The 26577-nt window shown below is 37.0% G+C and overlaps 1 protein-coding gene across 1 annotated transcript in view; it reads left to right on the top strand.

Moving 5' to 3' along the window:
- FBXL13 (F-box and leucine rich repeat protein 13) overlaps positions 1 to 26577 on the top strand; it is a 308215-nt gene that overhangs the window by 194684 nt on the left and 86954 nt on the right. The window contains exons 12-16 of the mRNA XM_036246460.1: positions 12289 to 12387; positions 12900 to 13017; positions 13126 to 13288; positions 20202 to 20321; positions 21071 to 21197. Of these exons, the coding sequence (XP_036102353.1) occupies positions 12289 to 12387; positions 12900 to 13017; positions 13126 to 13288; positions 20202 to 20321; positions 21071 to 21197 (627 nt within the window). The remainder of the gene's footprint in view (positions 1 to 12288; positions 12388 to 12899; positions 13018 to 13125; positions 13289 to 20201; positions 20322 to 21070; positions 21198 to 26577) is intronic.

The raw sequence follows: 26577 nt of genomic DNA, 5'->3' as shown, positions 1-26577 counted from the left end.
ACTGTGCAGTGAGTGCACACACATGCTTGCCTTCCTGGCATCTGTAGGCTTCACTGATCTTGTGTTCTAGTTCCTCGCTCACATTGGAAAATGAAACTTTTTTCATGTTTGACTCGCCACTGTTTTTAGATAAACATGGTAATTTTTAACCAAAATGTCCATATTGTCTACTTCCTCCCTTTTTGGAACTACTAATTCTAATTTACATTCTACAAATAAGTTATTCAACAGCTCCTTGGTCTATTAATAAACCTTTGTTGCCGCATGCTCTGTGCCAGGCACCGTGTTGTACTATAAAGGGCAGGATGGATAAGATGCTGTCTGTGTTCACCCCGGCCGATTTGGCTCAGTGGTTAGGGCATCGACCCACAGACCAAAGAGTCGCAGGTTCGATTCTGGTCAAGGGCTTGTACCTCAGTTGCAGTTCGTCCCTGACCCTGGTTGGGGTCCTACAGGAGGCAGACAATTGATATGTCTCTCTCACATCAATCCCCCCCCCCTTCTCACTCTATCTGAAAATAAATGAAAAATATCCTTGGGTGAAGATTTAAAAAAAAAAAGATGCTGTTTGTGTTCCTCAGCAGGAATATTAGACATGTGCAGTTAGTTATTATACAAGGCAGGAGGTACAAACTGCAAAGTGAGGACTGTGGTCTTTGGTGCTCTGAGATGTAAGAGGAAGAAACAGTTCTGCCTGAAGTGATCAGGGAGGGCTGCCTGGGAGAAGTGCATTAGTGAACATAGAGGAGGGGCTGGCCATGAAGAATATATAGACTAGAAAGTACAGGATCATCCAAAGAAAGAGAATGGCAGGACCTTGAAAGGGATAATATTAGGCCTCTCTTCCTGTTGCCATAGAGGACACAATATTTAAAAGCTTTTCAAGTCCTCTTAGCACAGACCCTGGGAAGTGTTGCTATTGTTGATGCTTGTGGCATATATTTGAATGCAATAAAACAGAATGTTCCATAATGTTTTTGGAGAAATCTTTGTTTTTCTTCAACAATTCATTCTCCTTGCCAAGCCAGGCTTCTTTGGAGTCACTAAGTGGTCATGAAGGATATATGGATATGACTAAAGTCATCACATTACCCATTTGTCATTGGTTAGAGCACCATAGAATGAGAGAAACAGCTGGAAATGGTACAGGAACACAACTTGGGCCATGTTTACCTAAGATGGATATTTCTAGCTGTCAAAGAGGATCTTGCCTTGTACATACCTCTTTTCTGTGTTGCTGAGCTAATTGATTCAGAGACAATGTTGTAAAGAAGGAGTAGAAAGTAAAAGCTTGGTAAGATGTTATCCTCACTGAGGTAAGTCCCTTCCTTCTTTTTACCACCTTCCAGTGGCAAAGAGGGATCTGAGCTAGTCCTTGGTGCTTGGCACGTTGGTCTTCATTTTGCAACTCATTTCCTTCACATACAGCTCTGTGCTGTGGTGCTGATGGGTTGAGACCCACCCAGAGGCAGATGGAGAGAATTTTCCTGTGATCACCAAAGCTTTTCTGCCCCCATCAGGAGTCATAGCTGTCTGCCGAGACTTGACATTGGAACAGCACTGATGTGGCCAATTTGCCCAACTTCCTAACCAATGGGAGCTTAACCAGCAAAAAGCAGATTGGCTAGGCTCTACTTGGTGTCAAAGTTAAAGCCAAAATTCACCTCACAACTAAACAAAGAGAAATCATATCCAAGTTTTGTAAGAAGCTTACACAGAAAATTCACAGATATCAACTGTGGCAGGGCCTGGTATTTTAATATGGTAAAATATTTTGCTTTTTCCCTTAGAGAGGAATTTTTAATTTCAGGCTTTTATCCTATCATTTCAGTGAAGAGTAAAGACAACTAATAGTTGGTTGGCTAGAAGATTCTGGCAGGAATATATGAGTCATAAAATATCAGCCAAGCTCCTTTTTGGCTATCCAAAAATAAACTGCATAGAGAACTAAACATTTTATGCCAGGACAAAACTAAAAAGCTCTTTCTCAGAGGTCTCCCTGACCCCCTTATTCTGGATACAATCTTATTGGTTAATAGCACCAAGTTTTGGCTGCATTGCAAGGAATCACTAAGCTGTGGCTGGTTAGTGCTATTAGTTTTTCCCCTTGTTCAGAAAATCTTGTCAGGAACGTTTCCAAGACAGCAAGAGAGAAAAACTTGTTTGTTTAGGGGAAGCCATTATTTGAGATACTAGTGCTAGGGTCTGGGATAAAGGGGAGGAACTTAGAAGTTTTGTAAAGAATGACTGTTCCCATCTCTGGAGTTATGTATCTTCAAGGGGAGAGGTGGCCTCTAGCCCCAGCTCTGCCACCACCAGTGTGACTTGAGACCATTCATTCACTCATTCATTCAGCACTTTGTAGCACATACTCTGTTCGACACTATGTCCAACACTGGGGACATGTGATGATGAATAGACAAGGAATATGTTCTCAAATCACAGAACACATCTGCATACCACTCCCTTATGTTTGCAATGTGAGGGACGTGTTAGGGTGATCTCTCAAGGCCCTCTATCTCTAGTTCTCAAATCTGTTTTTCTATAGGAGCACAATGCACCCAGAACAGTAACAGGAAAACTGGTACCCAACATTTATGCCAGACACTGTGCTAACTAACCATGTTTATATACATTATCCTGTTATGTTTTCTCAAGAACCTCCTAAAATGGGTATTATTATACCCATTTTATAGATGAGAAAACTAGGCTAAGAGAGGTTAAGTTGACTTTTGTGATAAGTGAGAAAGAGGCAAAGCCAATCTCAAACCCAACTCTACTGACTAACTCCAAACCCAGCATCCTTCCCTCTTCCTCTGTTCTCCAGATTTTTAATGTCCATCAATCTCTCCTGGACTTTTCCTGGGAGTAGTTATAGAAAATTTATTCAAGAATCAATAATACAAAATACCTCATTCTTACCTTATGGGTCTTCCACTACCTTTCTCTTCCTCCTTGCCTACTAAACTTTTCTTATTCCAAGGGTCATCTTGCCACTTTATTCAAGCCCAGTGTTCCCACTGCTTTGCCTTTGCTTGTACTTTACCTTTGACTTGGAATCATTTTTATCTTGTTTATTGCCAAATTCTGTACTCTCCCAGACTTTGTCTTTTTTTTTTTTTTTTTTAGAAAGAAAGAGAGGGAAACATCAATGTGAGAGTGAAACATTGATTGATTGCCTTCTGTATGTGCCCCTACTTGGGATCAAACCTGCAACCCAGACATGTGCCCTGACTAGGAATCAAACTGGCAACATTTTGTGCATGGGATGACACCCAACCAACAGAGCCACATCAGCCAGGGCAAGACTTTATTTGTCTAACTCCTAAATTTAACTCATTTAGCCCCTAATAGTTGTCCAACACAGTAAGAAGTTAAAAAAAAAAGAGTATGAGATCATCTTCTTGAGGGAAATAAGACATGCACAGATTATAGGAAAGAGCTATATCCTAAAACAGTTATAGACTTGTGAGGTTAAGAGAAGGAAAGTAGTAGGATAGGGCTGGAGTCATTGGAACTTGAATAGTTGAGGTTTGATTAGATGAATAGTGAGGTAGGGGGAGGTACAAAATCAGAAAAAGAGCAGAGGGATCAACTGAAGATTGGAGAAGTGAGACATCTTTCTGGCTGGAGCAGCCAGATTTGAAAAACTCTGGAAACTGGAATGGAGCAGTTGTTGAAGAATGTGCATCAGAAGGAATACTGGATCAAGAGTTTGAACATCTGTATTCTTGCTCTATCAATTTGTAATCTGAGGAAAATCAATCAAAGGATTTGAACTTCTGTTTTCTCATCTCATGGAGGCTCTGTCAATCTACAGGAGAAGACCGAACTTTTTAGAATAGCCTACCTCTTCTACTGTTCCCAACTCCAGCCATTTTGTAGTAGTATGTTGTGTGTGAGGAATCAGTTTTTAGAGCTAAGACATTTTATAACATGGTGTAATCACATTCTCTTTGTGAGAACTCTAACACTGCTATAAAACATGATTTCTCACAAAACTACATAAGTTAACTTATAAAATTTAAGCTATACAAGTTAAATAACACTTATTTACATGCATTACAAAATGGAATGTTTCCCCTACCAATTTAGTAATTTATCTTTAAGAAACTGAAGTTTCCTAATTAAATATTTGGGATTGGAACTTCAAGGGCTTAAGGGTTTCTTTTTCAACTTGACAATGTGAGGGAACAATAAGATCTTAAGGCTTTCTTTTTAGTTATGCCTGGTCTGGGCAGTTAGTAGTGTCAGATAAGGTGGATGGTCTCAAAAATGCTGATTTGCATAAAAATGTGGCCAGGCAAGCTCAGATGATCAGCCAAGGCAAAACAGGCAAGAGCAAACAGTATCAACCATGAGTCTTAGAAAACATCAGTATCCAAAGTCTCCAAAGCTGTGATGGTTAATTTTATGTGTCAACTTGAATTGACCACAGGGTGCCCAATTATTTGAATAAACATTCTAGGTTTGCTTGAGAGGGTGTTTTTGGATGAGATTAATATTTGAATTGGTAGATTGAGTAAAGCAGATTGACCTCACCAGCATTAGTGGGCCTCATTCAATCTGTTGCAGGCCTTGATAGAATAAAAAGGCTGGGCAAGGGAGAATTCACTCTCTCTGCTTGACTGTCTTCAAACTAGGATATCCGTCTTCTCCTGCCTTCAGACTCATATTCAGACTAGAACAGTACTGTCAGCTCTCCTGGGTCTCCAGATAATCAACTGCAGATCCTGGGACTTCTTAGCCTCTATAACTGTGTGAACCAATTTCTTATCTATCTTTCTATCTATCTATCTATCTATCTATCTATCTATCTATCATCTATCTATCTATCTATCTATCTACCTACCTACCTATCTATCTATCTATTATCTATCTATCATCTATCATTATCTCTCATTGACTCTGCTTCTCTGAAGAACTTTGACTAATACAGTAGCAATAGCATCTGGATCAAAGAGTGAAGGAACAAGGCAGCAAGTCTCTCTGGTGTGCAGTTGTGAAAGGTCTTTTGCTTCTTAAGTACAGTAATGCAAGATGTTCTTCCAATTCTTTTTTGTTGTTGTTGTTATATCACACTATTTTTTTTATCTTTAAATTAATTAATTAATTAATTTTTTTTTTACAGATGTCCCAACTTTCCCCCTCATTGATACCCTCCTCCCCAATCTTGTCCACCCCCCCACCTTCACAGTATTGTATGTATCTATTGGGTATGCATATATGCATTTAAGTTCTTTGGTTTATCTCTTCCCACTGCGCCACCCCCCTGAGGTATGTCACATGATCTCACTTATTTGTGGAATACAATGAACAAAATAAGCTGATAAACAAAATAGACCCAGAGACATGGAAATAGGGAACAGACTGACAAACTGATCTTAAGAGGCAGTGTAGTTTGATGATTAAGATCACGTACTCTGGAACCAAAGTGCCTGGATTCATATCCTGGCTCCACTATTTATGAGCTAAATGACCTTATACATGTTACTTAACGACTCTGGGCCTCATTTTTCTCATCTGTAAAAATACAGACAATAATATACCTACTAAATAGGTAGTTCTGAGAAGAATACAGACCAGTATATGAAAATTGCCTAAAAGAATACCGGCACATAATAACTATTACTTAAATGGTAGTTAAGCCCACTGTTGAGACTTACAGCTCAGAAAAAAAATTTCTTTCAAAATATTACTGCTCATTGACAGTACACCTGATCACCAAAGAGCTCTACTGGAGATGTACAACAAGATGAATGTTGTTTTCATGCCTCTTAACACAAGGTCCATTCTGCAGCCAATGGATCAAAGAGTAATTTTGACTTTCAAGTCTTATAATTTAAGAAATACATTCTGTAAGGCTATAGCTGCCATAGCTGTGATTCCTCTGATGGATCTTGGCAAAGTAAATTTAAAAGTTTCTGAACGGTCCTGGCCAGTTTGGCTAAGCAGTTAGAGCATCAGCCCACGGACTAATGAGTCTCAGGTTCGATTCCGGCCAAGGGCTCTGGTCGGGGTCGTGCAGGAGGCAACCTGTCGATGTGTTCCTCTTATGTTGATGTTTCTCTTTCTCTCTCTCCCCCTCCCTCCCACTCTATCTGAAGATAAATAGAAAAAAATATGCTCCAGTGGGGATTAAAAAAATAAAAATAAAAACTTTCTGAATGAGATTGATCATTCTAGACGCCATTGAGAACATTCATAATTCATGGGAAGAGGTCAAAATATCAACATTAACTGGAGTTTGGAAGAAGTTGATTCCAACCATGATGGATGACTCTGATGGGTCAAAACATAAGTGGAAAAAGTAACAGCAGATGTGGTGGAAATATAGGATGTCCCCCCAAAATGTATACACACCTTTGAATAATTATAAAGACAGTGTTTATTAAAATACATTTCATTTTTAAAATATAACAGACTCTACGGGCTTCTGTATACATTTTGGGGGGGACATCCTGTAGAATTTGAAATGGAGCCTGAAGATGTGACTGAATCTCATGATGTGCTAAAATCTCATGATAAAACTTTAACAGATGAGGAGTTTCTTCTTATAGATAAGCAAAAACAAAAAAATGGTTTCTTGAGACAGAATCTACTCCTGGTGAAGATGCTTTGAAGATTGTTGACATGACAACCAAGGCTTTATAATATTACATAAACCTGTTTGATAAAGCAGTAGCAGGGCTTGAGAGGACTGACTCCGGTTTTGAAAGAAGTTTAACTGTGGGTAAAATGCTATCAAACAGCACTGCATGCTACAGAAATCATTAATGAAAGGGAGTCAATCAATGAAGCAAACTTTATTGTTGTTCTATTTTAAGAAATTGCTACAGCCACCCAAACTTTGATAACTACCACCGCAGCTGTCAACATTGAGGCAAGACCATCCACCAGCAAAAAAGATTATACCTTGCTGAATATTCAGATGCTGGTTAACATTTTTTAGCAATAAAGCATTTTAAAATTAAGGTACATACATTTTGTGATAATGCTATTACATATTTAATAGATTACAGTATAGTGTAAACATAATTTTTATATGCACTGGGAAAACAAAAAATTGTGTGACTTGTTTTATTGCAATATCTCAGAGATATGCTTGTATTCTTTACTATACCCACAGTTAGACCAGTGCCAAGATGCTACCACTAGGGGCTCCTTCCTGCATTATCAAAGTGAAAGAAACATCTAGATCTTTTGTTTTAGGGGATTTGGCTCAGGTTAAAAAGCTCTAGGTTGCCGGTGTGCAAACACAGGACTCAATACTAAGGGCCAGGCAAGTATTTGGTGAGCCAGGCTGCCTTGTCGAGTCTTAAAACAGTAGTGAAAAATTGCTGTTTTAAGTAGGAGGGTCCAACATGTCCACAGTGAAGAGTCAGGGACTGTAGCAGAAGGGCTAAATGCAGAGCTCCCCTAAACCTGTACTTAATATTTCCCTGCAAGGAGAAGTTCACAGCAAGAGATGATTCAAAAATTGCCTAAGGGCTCCTTTATGCTGTCTCTTCCCAAAAGATGCCCTTCTCTGTTTCTTTCCTCCCTCCCTCCCTCCCTTCCTTCCTTCCTTCCTTCCTTCCTTCCTTCCTTCCTTCCTTCCTTCCTTCCTTCCTTCCTTCCTTCCTTCTCTCTCTCTCTCTCTTTCTTCTTCATCTTCCTGATATTACGTGGTTATTGTAGAAAGTTTGAAAAATACAGAAAAAATCCACATTTTAGAGGTGATCACTATGAACCTTTTGGTGCATTTCCTACTATGATGGTTAATTTTATGTGTCAACTTGGCTAGGCTATGGTGCCCAGTTGTTTGGTCAAACACCTGTGTAGATGTCACTAAAGTATTTTTTTCAGATGAATAAGCATTTAAGTCAGTAGACTTTGAGTAAAGCAGACTACCCTCCATAATGTGAGTGGCCTCATCCAATAAGTTGAAGGCCTTAAGAACAAGACTGAGGTTTCCCGAAGAAGCAGCAATTCTGCTTAAAGACTGAAACAAATCCTGCTTTAGTGCCAGGCTGCAGATTTCAAACTCAAGACTGCAACATCAACTCTTCCCTGAATTTCCAGCCTGTCATCTGCTCTACAGATTTTGGACTTGCCAGCCCCCACAATCACATGAGTTGATTTCTTAAAAATGAATCTATATATCTATTTCTTTGTCTATCTATCAATCCGATTGTTTTTGTTTTTCTGGAGAACCCTAACTAATACACTTGCCACAATTACTTTGTTCACTCATTTCCTCTGGATTAGCATTCTTCAAACTATAATGTGCATGTAAATGACCCGGGAATCTTGTTCAAGTGCAGCCTCTGGGTCAGTAGGTAGTGGATTGAAAATTTGCATTTCTAACGACCTCCTAGAAAATGCCATGCTGCTAGTCTATAGCCCATACTTTGAGTAGCATGGATTTACGTAACCAACACTTTCTTTGAAACTATATCATAATCTTAGTTTTTCTCCTAAAACATAATTTGTAGTAACTGTATTACATTCCGTCATAGGGGTTGTCACAGTTTACTTAACCCATTTCTAATTATTGAAATTTCGGTTTGCTATCATTTTTAAATATTGTAGAATTTTGCACTGAACATCCTTGTATATAAATCTCCGTGTGTAGCATTATATCCTAAGGATAATTTGTCAAAGAAATTCCAGGGCCAAATAGATATATTGTTCAGGCTTCAGAAACATATTTCCCAAAAGCTGTTTAGAAAAAAATTGTCCAAGTTTCTTGGCCCATTCAGACTGTTCGAAATACCATAGGCTGAGTAACTTATAAACAACCGACATTTATTTTTCACAGTTCCAGAGGCTAAAAAGTGCAAGATCATGGTGCTGGCAGATTCAGTGTCTGGTTCGGGTTCACTTCTTGGTTTCTAGACAGCACCTTATCTCTGTACCTTTCCATAGTGGGTTACAATGAGGGATCTCATTGGGGCCCTTTTATAAGGACACTATTCCCATTCATGAAGGCAGAGCCCCAATTTATCTCCCAAAGGACCCATCTTTTAATAACATTGTCTTGTGGATTAGGATTTCAACATATGAATTTTTGGGGGGTTGGGAACATAAACATTCACCTCATAGCCCAAAATATATTCCCACCTGAAGGCTTGGTTTCTATAGCAACTCAAGCTTATATGCTCATCCCCCTGCTTTCAAGGGCTTCCCCTCACCTTAGACTTGGCATTCACATTGTCAGTGTCTGCTGGACAGCAGAACCTACCCAAAACACATGAATCTCATTATTCATTCATATATTCTTTCATTTATTGTATAATAATATTATTTGATTATCTATTCAGTTGGTACTAATAGGCACTCTTCTGGGAGCTGAGATATAGAGAATTTAGTTCAACCACTAATCATAAAATTAATTTAATTATAGATATAATAATTGGTGCTGTAAGTATATGACAATAACCTGGCCTAATCTAAGGGTCAAAGACACTTTCTGAGGAAGTGACATTTGAGGTTGTTCTGAGGGTGTGTCATTCATTTCCCTAATTCTTGGCTAATCCTTTTCAAAAAGGTGGAGGCTCTAATGACAGAACCTCAGAAGTCACCTTTAGTGAGAGATGGTACACATGCAGTCGCCAAAGATCTCCTAAGAGGTTAATTGTAGCTGCTGTTCCTTGTTCTCCCTGTCATGCTATTGTGAAGATGACACTGCAGGGTTGGTTCCTCTGCTCTCTGTTCCTTGGTGGAGGCTCAGTTTTCCACTACTGAATCTGAACATCATCTGATTTCCCAACCATGCTCATTTATTATAGTAAATGAAGCCTAAATAACAAGTTATTTTAAGGTAATTCATCATAGGCAAATATATTTGATTTTTTGATCAGTCATTATTTTGAACACTCTCTATCATTGCTTCTTCCATTAATATGGATAATGATAGTTGAAAAAAAGAAGTAAGTACTATAAAGCTACAGCAATCAAAAGAATGTGGTACTGGATAAGGATAGACATATACATCAATGAAATAGAATTGAGAGTCCAGAAATAAGCCTACACTTTTATAGGTTTTGATTTTCGACAAGGGTGCCAGGACCATTCAATGGGGGAAAGAATACTCTCTTCAACTGCATATCTGCATACAATAAGAAAGAAAGAAAGAAAGAAAGAAAGAAAGAAAGAAAGAAAGAAAGAAAGAAGGAAGGAAGGAAGGAAGGAAGGAAGGAAGGAAGGAAGGAAGGAAGGAAGGAGAGAGAGAGAGAAAGAAAGAAAGAGTTGGACCCTTTATCTCACACCTTATACAAAAATTAACTCAAAATGGACCAATGAACTAAATATAAGAGCTAAAATGATAAAACTTAGAGCAAAACACTGGGGGCAAATCTTCACGACATTGGATTTGGCAATAGATTCTTAGCTAGAACACCAAAATCACAAGCAACAACAACAAAAATAGATAAATTGCACTTCATCAAACTTAAAAACTTGTATAGCAAAGAATATTATTTAAAAAGTGAACCTAAACAATGGAAAAAATATTTGCAAGTTATATATCTAAGGGTATAATATCCAGAATAATAAGGAACTCTTACAACTCAACAGCAAAAAGAAAAATAATCCAATTTCAAATAGGCAAATTACTTGAATAGACATTCCCCCAAAGATGATATATAAATGATTAAAAGATGCTCAATATCATCAATAAATAGGGAGATGAAAATCAAAATCACAATGAGTTACTACTTCAAAACCACCAGGAAATTAAAAGAAGAAGAAGAAAAATATGGAAAATAAGTGTTAGTAAAGTTGTAGAGAAATTGGAACTCCACAGATTGCTGGTGGGAATGTAAAATCGTATGAGTACTGTAGAAAATATGTTGGTGAGTCTTTAAAAAGCTAAGCATAGGCCCTGGCCAGTGTGGCTCAGTGGTAGAAGCGTCACTCACAGACCAGAGTCCCAGGTTCAATTCTGGCCAAGGCACATACCTTGGTTGCGGTTCATCCCTAGCCCCTGCTGGGGTTGTGAGGGAGGCAACCAATTGATGTGTCTCTCTCACATCGATGTCTTTCTCTCTCTCTCTCTCTCTCTCTCTCTCTCTTTTTCTTCCTCCCTCTCTACCTCCAGCTCTCTCTGAAGATTAATGTAAAAATGTCCTCAGGTGAGGATTTTAAAAAAAAGGCTAAACATAGAATTACCATATGACTCAGTAATTCCACTCCTAGATATATAGGCAAAAGAATTCAAAACTGATACTCAAATAGATGTGCATGCATATTCATAGCAGCACCATTTAAAGTACCCAAAAGATGGAAACAATCCAAATATTCATCAACAGATGGATGAACTTCAAAAACATTATGCTAAGTGGGAAAAAAAAAAAAAAACAAACTAGACACAGAAGGCCACATATTATATAATTCCACTTATAGAAAGTATTTAGAATAGATAAATCCATAGACACAGATCATAGGTTAGTGATCACCAGAGAATGGAAGAAGGCAAGAATAGGAAGCACCTATTTAATAGGTACAAGATTTCCTTTTAGGGCAGTGATTTTCAAGTGGTGTGCCAAATGATTTTTAAAACACTCAGCACTTGACTGTTTAGTCTGGCGCACTGACCTCTCTTCCTTAGATTGTCAAATTAAAAAATGACAACAGCCAACACAACAATAGCCATCCAGTGTGAATGAATCAAAATTATACCTATTTTTTTTCATTAGATTGGCAAAAAATATATTATTTTTTTTGTGCTGCTGAGTCTTAGTAATTATTTTATGTGTGCCATGAGATTAAAAAGGCTGAAAATTACTGTGTTAGGGTGATTAACTTTGTTATGTGAATTTTACCTCAAATAATTAATATGTTAGCTAGACTTGTGATGATCATTCACAATACATACACATAAAATATTAAATAATAAACAAAGAAATAAAGACTAGATTCTTTACCTCTTATGTCTGCCATATTTTATGGTTTCCATTTTTTTAATTAAAGAATTTTTAATTGACTTTTAGAAAAAGAGAAAGAGAGAAGGAGAGAGAGAGAGAAACATCAATGTGAGAGTGAAATGTCAATTGGCTGCCTCACACATGCCTTACTGGGGATTGAGCCCACAACCCAGGCATGTGCCCTTATTGGGAACTGAGCTGGCAACCCTTTGCATAGGATGACGCCTAAACAACAGAACCATGCTGGCCAGGGCTAGTTTCCATTTAAAAACACAGGAACAAAATCATGACATACCTTTGGTTATTACCACCAGAAGGTTTTATTAGATTTCATGCTAATTGGTTCTCCCATTATTTTCACCTACTCTGTACAATTCAGATTTCAGTCCAAGGCTTCAGGAACATTGCGAACAGCTGCACTGGAATTATGCATCTGACCATCAATGATATGCCAACTCTGACAGACAACTGTTTAAAAGTAAGTAGTTGGAAAGTACACTTTCTTCTCAGTCCCATTAGATGGGCACATTTTCTAGTGGCTTGAATTACTGAAAAATATGAATGGGATTTTCATATTAGTTTCTTTATATAATAAGAAAATTATTTAAAATTTATACATATACACACACATTGAACATTTGAATCCTTAAATACCTTAAGAAAGTTTGTTTCACAGTTAGGATATTTTTGTTTCAGTGATATTATAGTCTAAGTATAAATTTAACTTTAGCTCTACATGTAAAGATTTTTTTAGCATTCTATTTTCTCATATTTTTCCCATACTTTCATAACATGATTTAATTCTGATTCCTATGCTTTACTCTAATGTAAGTGTACTAAAATATATTGAAAAAAATCCTGTTTTCTTTGAAAAAAGGAAAACTTAATAGTTAATGTATCTGTTTCTGAAAATATTGAGAGAGAAAAATGACCTCATTACTTTGCTAAGCTTGTACTGTGGTTAATTTAATCACCTTTCTTCTTCTGAAGGTTTTGGTTGAGAAATGTCCTCATATTACATCAGTAGTTTTCCTTGGTGCTCCACATATCTCCGATCGTGCCTTCAAAGCTCTTTCTACTTGTAACCTCAGAAAGATCCGATTCGAAGGTCTGTGATATTAAAAATGTGGTTCAGCATTAACTTTTACTCTTGTGGAAATTTAAATACAGCATTTGTCTTTTCTTTTGTTTTGTTTTGTTTGTTTTTTTTTAACAGGAAATAAAAGAATTACTGATGCATGCTTCAGATTTATAGACAAGCATTATCCAAACATTAATCACATTTACATGGTGAACTGCAAGGGAATAACAGATGGTAGCCTCAAGTCACTCTCACCTTTGAAGCAACTTAGTGTGTTGAATTTGGCAAATTGTGTAAGGTAATGAGTCATTTAGTCATATATTCAAGAAACACTGAAAATCTGGAATGTGCCAGACTTCCTTACGGAGCTCTTTGGTAATAGAGTAAACATGAAAGTCAGGAGTCCAAGTGGAGGTAAGTGTAGGGTGCTCTGGTTACACGAAGGAGGGGCACCCAACCCAGACTGGTTATATGGGGTGCAGGGAGATTCTCAGGGAAAGCTCAGAGTGTGGAATCGGGGCCCTTCTAAGATTAAATAAATTCACAGAAACCCTTATGGGCTATCTTTCCTAGTGAGTGTTCTCACAGTGAATTCAGCTAACAGGTTTTTTCCCAAATGGACTTTCAGACTTATTTATGAGGAACCAATCTTGGGTACTGGTTAGATTTCTCCTCCTCTGCATGAATTTGCTGACAGATGGGCAGATAGTGAGTGTTTACTCAAACTCTTTCTTCAGCTGGGTTATTACTGGGCTTCTATCCTGGTATTCTCAGTTGGGCAAGGATCAAATTGTTGCTGAAATCTCTTCACCAATGAATATCTCAGCTTATTGCCTATGTAAGTTTCTTACAATAGTATAGGGCCAAAGAATAGCAAAATAGCATTTGATCCTATAAAGTTGGTTAATACTTGAAACATAAGATGAGTCAGAGTAATAAACTAAGCTACACAAAATCTTACGCCGTATTGTCTATTGTTAAGATGGGAAGCACCATGTGTTTGGGAGGAGGGTAACATAGAATTTGAAATGGGCAAAGCATAGATTAGGAAATGAGACCCCCAGTCAATGGGCAGCAAGGAAACTGGGCCTCCTCAAACAGCCATAGGACTGAGCTGGGAAGCAGACCCTCCAGTCTCAGTCAGGTCTTCACATGACTATAGCCCCAGTTGGCATTCTGCCTACAAGCTATGAGCAAGCTGGCATCATGGTGTGAGAAGAATGTGTATAAATAACAGCTTGTCTTATTTGTGTTAATATGTGAAATAAATTGAATTTCATTCTTCTATTTCACTCAGGCTTCGGCAGGTTAACGATTTTAAAATAAATGGAGGTTTTCTGTTTCAGGCAGTATAGTTGACAAAAACCTTCAAAGGACTCTCTGCCAGTAGCAATTTAGAAATATGAAACATATTTCAAACATTAAGCCCACAAAGAATAAGAAAAATATCTGAGGTGTAATATTCTGATTCTGTTCCACCCTCTCAATGAAGACTCTCTGAGATAAAAAGTGAATAGAAAGCAAACTTAAAAGGTAGAGCTACTCTGAGCATACATCTTCATTTCAACATTGCTGTTGGGAGAATCAATTTTGAGCGAGACTCAAGATAGGGAAGCAGAACCTGAGACTTCTGCAAGTCTAGACCTATTCAACCAGGACAAAATAGTCTCAGGTAGGTAGCACCAGGCTTCTGGAAGAAGTTAGCTCAAAGCTTCTTTGTAGGAAATCATCTTCTATTTAGGCCTTAAGGATTCCCATAGATTAAGATCAAATATGTAGTATTCACAATTAGAGATAATCAAATGTACAAAGATATGAGTCACTGTGAGGAGTCACCAGAAACAGCAAAATATATTTGATCTTCAAATAATTCATATATTAGAATTATCAGATGTAGAATAGTAAGTAACTATGTATGATATGTTTGAAGACATAAATAATGGAATCAGAAATATGAGCAAGCCACAAAATGTAAAAATAACTAAATTTATTTGAAAGAAACAACTTGTAGAAATAAAAATATAATATAGTTATTGAAATAAATAAACTTAATGGATTGCTAATCAGTAGATTAGAACTCACTGAGGAGAGAAATGCAGAGCTGGAAGATAACCACTTTCATGACAGCAGAGAAAAATATGAAAGAGTATAACAGGGTGAAAAGACAGAGAAGGTTTAGTATCGGAATTTCAGATTAGATTTTTAAAATTCATCTATAAAAGATACACCTAAAACAGCAAGCTTGAAAGTCAAAGAATATACATTTTCTCAATCACACATCAATCCTTTAAAGATGAACTGTGTATGAAGTTTTAAAGCAAGTTCTCACAACTTTTAAATTATTGGTATCAATAAACTATATTATCTCACTACAATGCAATTAAATTAGGCATCAGTAACAAAAAGATAAATTTAAATATATAGATGATTTAAAAGTAAAAATTCCTGGGCATCAGAATTACTTGAGGAGCTTAACAACACTACATCCAGAGCCCAACCCCAGAGCTATTGAGTCTATTTAGGGAGAACCCCAGCTCATGTATTTAAAAAACACACAACATAGCCCTGGCCAGTTTGGCTCAGTGGGGCGAGCGTTGGCCTGCGGACCAGAGAGTCCCAGGTTTGGTTCCTGCTAGGGGCACGTACCATCAAAAAAAATAAATTAAATAAATTTAAAAAAACACACAATATAGATGCTTTTGATGCACAGACTAGTTTGAGACCAACTGCATTAACCAATTAACTTGGACCATTACCTGAATAATCCTTTTAACTCTTTAGGCCTTCTGGATTACAATATAGATTTATATACACATATATATGTAAAGGTGTACATATACACCCATATATACATACAGACACACACATATATGTGAGTATATATGTGTGTGTGTGTATAAATATGTCTGTTTTCGGGCTATCTTTTCCTTTCCATCCACATATCTGTCTTCTATCTAATGTGGCACAATATTTTATCTGTAAAATGGGGAAAATCCAAGTATATACTTAGGGTTGTTGTGAGGATCACATAGTTAAATAATGTAATGTGCTTAGAACAGTGTCTGGCACATAATAAGCACTCAACAAGTATTATCTATTATTATTATTGTTTTATAATGTTTTAATATCTAATAGAATGAGACTCTCCTTATCAGTAGTGTTCTTTTAAGTTAGATATTTTTGCCAGTTTATTCTTTCGAATAAACTTTAGAATAATTTTGTCACATTTCAGAAAATATTCTATTGAGATATTGATATTGTGTTAAATACATAAATTTTGGAAAAATATATAGTTTTATAATACTTATATAATTTTCTCTTTATCCAAGAATTAGTTATTAAGAATGTATTCAAATTTCCAAGAAGTTTATGTCTAATTGTCATTTTGTTATTTTTAGTTTAATGACATCATGAACAAAATTATGGGCTGTACAATTTCTGTCTTTTGGAATTGAGTTTCTTACTTAGGGGTAAGGGTAGTGGGAAAGATGGTGATTGTGTTGTTTAGCATGTTAATATTATAAAATATACCATGGAACTTAAGTTACATTAATTATATTATTCAAAATTGTATGTCCCTTTTTTGTTTGTCAAAAGCTGAGTCTGCCATAAAATTGTATCTTAATTATATTCTTTTCTCTTTATTGTTGAAAATATTACAGATATGTTCTTTTTGGATTTCAAATTATTTTTGCTTTATTTTGTATTTATGCTGTTATATGTTACATAAAAATTCATAACTAAAATTACCAAAATAAAATGTCAGACTAGCCTTAGATTTCTCTTCTATTACAGAAAAAAATATATATAATAAATATTTAAATTATTTTTGTTTATATTTTTATATTATACATGTATTTGGTAATTCTGTTGCAGAGGAGAAATCCAAGGCGAATCTGATTTATACTTGATGACACACACACACATACACACACAAACACATTTTTATATCGCTACATCATTACACCATTTCACTCTACACAATTTCAAGGGGGGAAAGAATATGAGTCCAAGATTCTATATATTATCTTCATTGGGGTGGTAACTTTAATCAATATAAAATTATCCTGTTAATCTTATTTAAAACTTTTACTATCATTGCATTTTGACTCAATGTAAAATTGCCACACCTATATTAATTTTATTTACATTTGCCTAATACATCTTTGCAATTTTTTTGTTCTTTTTGTTGTCATTTTATTGTAAGTGTGTTTTTTATAGACTATGTGTAATTTAGATTTTATTTGTTAAACCAGTTTGAGAATCTCTGTCTTTTAGTAGGGAATATTTTCAACTTATTTATGTTTATCATTATTGTAAAACTGATATATTTGGTCTTCTTTTGCTTCTATGCATTCTACTGTTTGTACTTTTCTTTTTTTTACCTTTTTGTTTTTATTTGTTTTCTCTTTTTGTTGTTATTTTTTATCCTCACCTGAGGACATTTTTTGATATTTTTGTTCAGATGGAGTGGGAGAGAGAGAGAGAGAGAGAGAGAAACATCAACGTGAAAGGGACACATCCAGGGCCAGGGACACACAGCAACCGAGGTACGTGCCCTTAGCAGGAACCGAACCAGGGCCTCTTGGGACCACAGGCCAACACTCTAACCGCTGAGGCAAACCGGCCAGGGCTTGTTTTCTGTTTTTTAATGTATAGATTATGTTTTGCTCTTTTGTTTATTTTTCCATTTTATTTTTCAATTACAGTTACATTTAATATTATTTTGTTTTAGTTTCAGGTGTACAGCAATGTGGTTAGACAATCATATACTTTATAAAGTGATGTCTCTGATATTTCAAGTACCCACCTGGCACCATATATACTTATTAAAGTATTATTGACTATATTTCCTATGCTGTATTTTAAACCTCTGTGACTATTTTGTAACTACCAATTTGTACTTCTTAACATGTTTTGCTATTTAAAAAGCTTTTATATATTACCTTTTAAAAATTTTGTATCTATCTCAAGAATACTCATTAAAGATTGAACCTTAATTCTCTATTCTCATTTATTTTTAATTATTCTTCTGAGTTCCAAAGAAACTTTTGAAATATGCCTTTTACTTAATAATTTAATTTTCAAAGGATCAGTTTTGGTTTCAATGCCCTAGATTATGATATTACTTTTATTACTGAATTTTTAGTTTCTTTGCCATTTGTCTTTTCTCAGGTGGCCATCTTTTCATCTCAAAATGCATCTTAGACTATATTCTTGTTTCAGCCAGGTCACTCCTTTTTAACCCCTACCCTTCCTTTTACACAGTTCAATATGTTCTAATTTTTTCATTTTCCTTTTTTTTTTTCCTCCCCAGAGGCATGCTTTCTCAAATTCCACTCCTTATTTTATTTTTCTTGTTAGTGAAAATCTCTCTCAATGAATACTCCAGCTCTTGTGTTTGCAATAGATAAGTAGATCAATTGCATGTGGCCTCTACTTCTGCCTGTATCCTTCACATTTCCTCACCCACCAGACTCTTAACTGCTTTCCCAGGTGTTGGCACAGCCCTTTCTCATATTACAGATGAAAGTAAGTTGATGGAGAGAGATGCAAATTAAAACAACAATGAGGTAACACCTCACACCTGTCAGAATAGCCGCCATCAACAAATCATCAAACAACAAGTATTGGCGAGGGTGTGGAGAAAAGGGGACTCTATCTAGTACACTGCTGGTTTTTCATAGTGACTGGTGCAGCCACTATGAAAAACAATATGGTGTTACCTCAAAAAATTAAAAATTGAACTGCCATTTGACCCAGTGATCCCACTTCTAGGAATATACCCTAAGAAACCTGAAACATCAATCAGAAAGAATATATGTACCCCTATGTTTGTAGCAGCACTACTTACAATAGCTAAGATCTGGAAACAGCCCAAATGTCCATCAGTAGACAAATGTATAAAAAAACAGTGGTACATATACACAATGGAGTACTATGCAGCTGTAAGAAAGAAAGAGCTCTTATCCTTTGAGACGACATGGAGGGACCTGGAAAGTATTATCCTAAGCAAAACAAGCAAAACAGAGAAAGACAAGTATCATATGATCTTATTTATTTGTGGAATATAATGAACATAACAGTCTGAGGAATGGGGTAGTCCCAGAGATGTGGAAGTGGGGTACAGACTGACAATCCCCAGAAGAGGGGGTGGTGGGGGAGAGATAAACCACAGGACTTATATGTATGTATGCATGAACAATGAACACAGACAACAAAGCTGGGGACAGGGTGGGGAGGGAGAGGGAGGGGGGAATTAGTGGGGGGAAAAGGAGAAATATCTGTAACAAATTAATTAAATAAAAAAAATTAAAAATAAATGAATAAATAAAAGAAAAAGTGAGTTGATGAACACAGCAGGCATCCACTTACTATTGTCCATTCAACTGAAACAAGATCGCCTTCTGCCTGTACATACTACTCAGTTCTTTGTAGATCTAATCAAATGGAAGGTATAAAAGATGTCAGCAATCAGCAATTGCTCCTGAAACTCTTCCCATCTATACACCCACCTGTAGGGTTGTTGTGTGTGAAGGCCGCCTCATGTAGGATGCAATGTGCAATTTCCAATTCTGCTGTTTTTCCTGAAATGCTTTTTCAGAAGGAACTGGTGGCATCCAAATGGAATTAGAAATAAAGATCCCAATAGAAAACTAGGAACTGATGGGCCAAATAGATCTCCAACCATTTATAAAGTAGGATACACTATTGGGGGAGGGGGTGTTGACACTGACACACAGGTGTCTTTGATTAGGAAGTATGGGAAGACTGAGGTCAAGACCTTCTTCCAGGTTTTCTCTGCTTCAGAAAAAAAGGATCCACAGGTCACTTCCTGGGTTTCCAGTCCAACTAAATTTTGGTCTTTTTCTTTTGCAGGAGATTGCATGAGGGACTGCTGAACTTGATCACATTTTAACCAAAGAGAAAGAAATCTTAAGGGCCATCTTTTTTCTTAATAATTATAAGTGAACAAATGAACATGGATAGCATTTTTATTAAAACTTCTCCTATTATTATCATCTATACTTTTCTTAATTAAATTAAGAGCCATGTAATAAAATAATTTGGTTTTAAAATGTTGATGAAATATCAGTATAAAGATATCTTGCTATTTTGTAATATATGGGTGTAGTAACTACTATATAAATAGTATTCTATATACTTACATATCAAATCACATGTAAAGCTCATCTTACTCTTTCCTACAGAATTGGTGATGTGGGACTAAAGCAATTTCTTGATGGTCCTTCGAGCATAAGGATAAGAGAGCTAAATTTAAGTAACTGTATCAACCTCGGTGATGCCTCTATTGTGAAACTATCAGAGCGGTATGATAGAACAATATTTTACATCATATCATTAGTAATTGTATATTTGCTAATAGGAGAGATCAGAGATAGACCTTCAGTACCATTTGGAAAACATTAGGGATGCCCAAAGGCTGGTCCAATACTCAGTGAAATCAAATAAAAGACATTGGAGTCATAAATTAAATTAATCTTTTGATTATATCTGAGATGTTTCTATTAATTTCACATTTGAGGAAGTTTGAAATTGAGTAATTAATAAAGTTATGAATATTTAGACATGAGTGGCCTCCCTATGCTTTTCAAGGATATTATCTCAATGTAAATCTTTACTCAAGCATTTCCTAAGGAATGTTCTAGCTGGTGGATTTATTCTTGATTCTCCTCACTTATCAGAGGTCATGTGTACATTAAGGGTCAAGCCCAATTCCTATAGCAAACTCAAAAGGGATAGTGAGAGACTTAACCTTGCATTTTTAGTGGTCATCCATTGTGTTACTTACATGATATGTACGTGATATCTTTTTTTCTTATTAGAAATTGCGATATGAAATGAACTCACAGAAAGCATGTCTTATATAATAATCTACCTCCCTTTCATCTAACTTTGTAATGCCATTTTTTTTCCCATTAAACTTACTTTTATGTTGAGAAGAGTAAAATCTTTGCTTCAATATCATTTGCTTTTCCCAATAGTTTCTATGTGAAGAAATTGTTACTGACAGTGTAACAAAAAGTGAAAATTAATTTTTCATGCTGCTTTCTTTCAGGTGCCCTCACTTAAACTACTTGAATTTACGAAATTGTGAACATGTGACTGACTTAGGAATTGAATGTATTGTAAACATCTTTTCCTTGATATCACTAGATCTCTCTGGAACAGATATCTCTAATGAGGTAAAAAAAAAAAAATGTTCAAAATAGTTCAATAGCTTTTATTGTTTTCTGTCATATAATCATTTTCCCTTTTATAAACAATGGAGAGAACAATTAAATTTATTTCTTAAATTATTAGATAAAAAAGGCTAGTTTAGGAATATTGTCTCTGGAATAATGTTAGATGAGGTCATTTGTAAATTATGGTCTTGTTTTTCTTTTTAAAAAAATGGCAAAATACTATATTGTGAGAGAGTACTGACAGATCGGAGTGTTACATGATAGATCTGAAATTTGTTTCATAATGGAAATTGGTCAATGTGGAAATAATGTATTTAAGATTGTTTAAGTATGTTTTTCTTGTGGATTGCATATTTTATAACACTACCCGAGTGCCTTGAGATCTCAGGCTAGTTCAAAATTGAAGTCTAGAAATGGTCTCATCAAATCTACAAAAGAATACATTCTTTTTTTCTGTGTTGATTTTAGAGAGAGGAAGGGAGAGGGAGAGAGAGAGATAGAAACAGCAATGAGAGAGAACATCGATTGGCCACATCCTGCATGCCCCCCATTGGGGATTTGGCCTACAACCTGGGCATGTGCCCTGTCTGGGAATCGAACTGACACCTCTTGGTGCATGGGTCAATGCTCAACCACTGAGCCACACCAGTTGGGCAAAAGAAAGAATACATTTTAAGGAACTATTTCCTACAAGCTGCTAATGCTGCTCATTAGAGTTGAAATTCAGGTCACATCCATCCTGTCACTCTTGCACTGCCTCATTTACTAATCAAATGGAACATAAACCTGGAGAGATTTGCCATATTTCTGAAAGACTATTAATCTGTTAAACTCACAGATAATCTGTTAAGTGTCTGTGACGCTTCTCTGAGAAGCCCCACCTTACAGACAATTACAGGAATTTCTCTATGTGCATCTCTAGCCCACATGCATCCTTTAACATGACCTGTTTCTCTCTGTTTCTCACTACATTACTGACATCTGTGTTGTGTGTCCATCCTTCCCCACCATTCAGTGGGCTCTTTTAGATGAAGGACTATGTCTGTTTATTGGTTTCTTTTCTTTCTTTGTCCAATAGTGAATTTAGATTCAACCTCCATTCTGCTAGCTGGTCTCCTCTTCCCTTCCTTGGTGTATCATTAAGTGGTATGAGAATGGGGGTGGGGAGCAGTTATACGTGCTAATTCATTATGGTAGAATCAAGTCTTATCTCCTCAATGTTGTCTTCTGTCCAAGCTGAAAGCTCTGAGGGTCCATTTGGTCTTTGGTTTCCTGCCTAGGTAGATCCTTATGTGTCTTCTTTGTCCCAGCATCAACGCCCCTTCAATTCTAGGCTACCTTATCATATGTGCCTTGCTCTGGGCTCCTTGGGGTCATGCTGGGGCATGGGACTCTGTGAGACTGTCTTAGGTCCATAGTCCTAGATATCTCCTGAAGACATTTTCCTGCTCTCAGGGTGTATTTGCCTTCAGACCCATGCCTCACCTCTCTCTCTGTTTCAGAGTGGCTGACTCATGTGAGATGGATTCCAGTTGAGTTTGGTTCTTAAGAGGCATTTGTGAGCAATTGAAGGGTCAGAAGAAGGAAGAGGCCAGGATTCTCTTCCACCTTTCTTTGTGTCCTCATGAGCAGCTGCATTTCCTTTATAACGACTGTCTGGTCAGGCCTGCTGCTGTTCAGTTTCCCCAAGTAATCACGGCCCCTGGGCTCAAATAACACCATCTGTAACGCAGGAGCTCCAAGCCAGGGATCACCACTCTGTTCTCTGACAGTCCGAAAAACCACACGAGGGACCTGAGGGAAGGACATAGCCTTTAGTACTTACATTATGGGGAAGACCCGATGGCAGCCAGTCAGGTCAGTTACGGCGCTTGGCCAGAGTCAGGCAGGGGCTTACCCAGCAGTGGGGAGGAGGTGGTGCTGGGAACGGCTTACTTGCAAGCTAAAGCAAAACTTGCTTGCTGTCAAGGATGTGGGAAAACTCCCAGTTCTGTGCTGGTCTGCTCCTTGTAGCCGCTGGCCAGGTGGACACCATTCAACTGACTGGGAGGGGGAAATGGGCTATATCCCTGTGTGACCCTACACCATCTTTCCCCACTGTCCTAGCATAAGGTTGATAGTTGTTTCCTGCCGCTGCTAATCTCTAGATTGTGTCACTATCCTTTTGGCTTCTCAGTTTCTCTACCACCTATGTAGCCAATTACCTGTCACAGTTAAAAGTCCTCAGTTTAAAAACAATTGTTTCTGTTTTCCTCATTAGATCTCAGCTGATGCATGATGAGCACGAAAAAACTCAGATGCCTTGTTACTTTTCACAACCCTATCAGGGAAAGGTGGGATTGGTTCCCATTTACTTAGATTCCTGATTCTATCAGGAGGTTCCAACTTTCTCTCCGACTGAATAGAGTCCAGGGAGGTTCAGAGCAGGGCTTTCTATGGGGGATCCTCTAGCATCTCATTCTTTTGCTTTCCTCTGACTCTTCCTCCCCCTCTTTTTCCCGTTCCCCTCCCTTCCTTTCCTCTCTCTCCCTCTCTTCTCCTTCCCCCTCTCCTCCTTCCCCCTCCTCTCTTCTTTGCGCCTCTTCTTTTCTCTTGGCATAGATTCCATATCCAATGTGAAAAAATTGTTCCAACTGATTGCATGCTTTTAAAAAATGTTATGCCCCCAAGTCTTTAGGATTTGAAGTTTAAAGGCCATAAAAGTTTAAAGAGAAAGGATTTTTTTCCCCCTGTGTTCTTCTGTGAAATCCCTTCCCTGACACATACAAATAGAATGCCCAGCTGTTGTCTGAAGGGTCACAGAGTAACAAGAAATAGAGGGTCAAAGCACATAATAAAATATGTTATAATATGATGCCACCACAGAGCTCATTACTAGCCAGCAGTGTCTGGTAAATGTTTGTTGAATGAAGAGAGTGAGGCTTAAATGCTCTTAGTTTTAGCGTTTGGGAAAAACTCAGTTTTTATTTTAAAAAATTATATATTAAAACTTTATCTACTGAGGACAAGTTAAAACTTGAAAATATCACCTCAAGTCCCATTCACTGTTTTCATTTTCTTGTAAAGAATATTCACAATTTGAGACAGCAATAAATGCACATCTATGGGGAAGAGTACTAATTGCTTTCTGCTAAAAGACTGAAAAATAAGTCTTCTGAAGATTGTTGTCTTTTTCTCCAAGTCAGTAAAACCCTGATCTAACAGGCAAATGATTGACAGTACAGTACCACAACAGCTGTGGAAGTTAACCTCTAACAGTCAAATTAAAATATATCAGCCCAGATGTGAACTTGGGCAGCTGAACGAACACCAAGCCCAGACTGTAAGTCTGATGAAATGCAAATTTGACTACAGATTTAATATTTGAGATTTAATCTCAGGAATGTTATAGATATTTACCACAGGTCAAATGTGACCAGTTGTGCCTTTTGGGAAAAAAAAAAAAGGTTATGTTTTCTACAAATTATATTCACTCTCAATTCTTTTCAATAATGAGTTTTCCAGTTAGAATCACACTCCTCGTTTAGTTAACAAATATTTATTTTGTGCTCATTGTAGGGGATGCTAGAATGAACAAAACATGGCCCCTCTTCTTAGCACTTACTTTCTAGTGGAAGACAGGCATAGAGCAAGTGGTTACAAAGTGTGACATAGGTGGAAAACAAAGAGACTCAAGGAAGGACCTGACCTTTTCTAAGAAAATGGGTATGGGATGAACCAATGAAATAGTCTGAACCAAGATACAGAGATTTAAAAGTATGGCGGCATCCAGGAAATTTGTGGACTTGATTGTGAGGAGAGTGGTGAGAGACCATGTTTGAGAGGTAGGCAGGGACCAGGTCATGAGGGGCCAAGAAGCCACATTAAAGAATTTATTTGCCCTTTTGGCAATGAAAGGACATTCAGTATTGTCAATTAAACGTGGTCAGATAAATATTTTTTAAAACATTTAAACTCTGTTTGCTGGAGGGACACGGAAATAATAAATGAAACAGTGAACCAGTGACTGATTATGAAGCAGAAATCCAGGTGAAAAGTTATGAAGTTCTACTTTAGGGCTAGAGCCGGGGAGATGGCTGGAGCAAAGACAGTAGATTTGAGAGACATTTAGAAGGAAGAATCAATAGGAGATAGAAATAGACTGAGTGCAGGGGTAAAGATGAGAGGGAGAGAATCAAGGATGATGCCAGATTTTTGGCTTAAGTATCTGTATAAATAAGTGGTGGTGTCCCTTACTAACCTGTGTGCCTTCCACAGTGGGAGGAGCAGCTTTGCTGCAGGTTGGGAAAATGGCAGTGTTTAGTTAGAGTCACCTATAAGATAGCTCTATAGAGAGGTAAAAGGCTCAGAAAATAAGCAGGAAAATCATTGTAATTCACTCCTCAGAGGTACAAGAACTTTTTAGGTTTGCAGAGGACAAAGGGTGTTGCATTCTGAAAATCATGACACTCATGAGGTTAATTAGCAAAGGCAAAAAAACAGATATTTAGAAATCTAGAAAGATTTTAACTGAGAAAGCTAATTTAAATGGAGAAAGCAAAGAACACAGTTATTTCAAACTATAAATACTTCTTATAATAATTTTATTGTCCTCAGTCATTTCTTTGTAGAAAATAGTGACTAATGTTTCATCCATGAACAAAAATTAAGAAGTGATCTATTAAGCACATTTTAGGGAAAGAGAAAATATAAAGAGGACAGGGTTTATTAGTGAGGGAAATAGATTACTAATGTAATGGTATTTAAAATATCTTTAATTTTTTATTTTTTATCCTCACCTGAGGACATTTTTGCATTTATTTTCAGATAGAGCGGGAGGGAGAGGGAGGAAGAGAAAGAAAGAGAGAAACATCGACGTGAGAGAGATACATCGACTGGTTGCCACCTGCACGACCCCAACCAGGGCCAGGGACAAACCCCAACCGAGGTACCTGCCCTTATCGGGAACCGAACCCAGGACTCCCTGGTCCACGGGCCGGTGCTCTAACCACTGAGCAACCGGCCAGGGCTTTAAAGCATCTTTAAAAGTCTCATCTTCTATAGCTTTTCTTAATGTCTAATTAAATGGGATGTCATTTATTCCCTTCTTATCCCAGAAGATTGGTTGAATATGAGGTTATACCTCCATTTATATGGGAAAATATTTTCCACTAGTCAGATTTATCATTTACTAAAGACCACAGGATCCACAATTAGGGCAGTTCAATCTGTTGCTCAAGTTGCCTTAGTCACTGCCATATTTGTTTGAAAGGAAAATGAGTCAGAGCAATATTCCAGACAGTGTGCTTATGCAGTGGTTTAAGAAAATTTTTATTTGCCTGATTTTCAGAATTTTTTACTATGAGTAATAGATCTTGAGTGCCCATTATGCTGGCAATCT

This window comes from Molossus molossus, unplaced genomic scaffold, assembly GCF_014108415.1.
Source record: "Molossus molossus isolate mMolMol1 unplaced genomic scaffold, mMolMol1.p scaffold_m16_p_7, whole genome shotgun sequence".
NCBI lineage: Eukaryota > Metazoa > Chordata > Mammalia > Chiroptera > Molossidae > Molossus > Molossus molossus.
The sequence above is the reverse complement of the archived record's forward strand: the minus strand, read 5'-3'. Positions and strand labels throughout refer to the sequence as shown.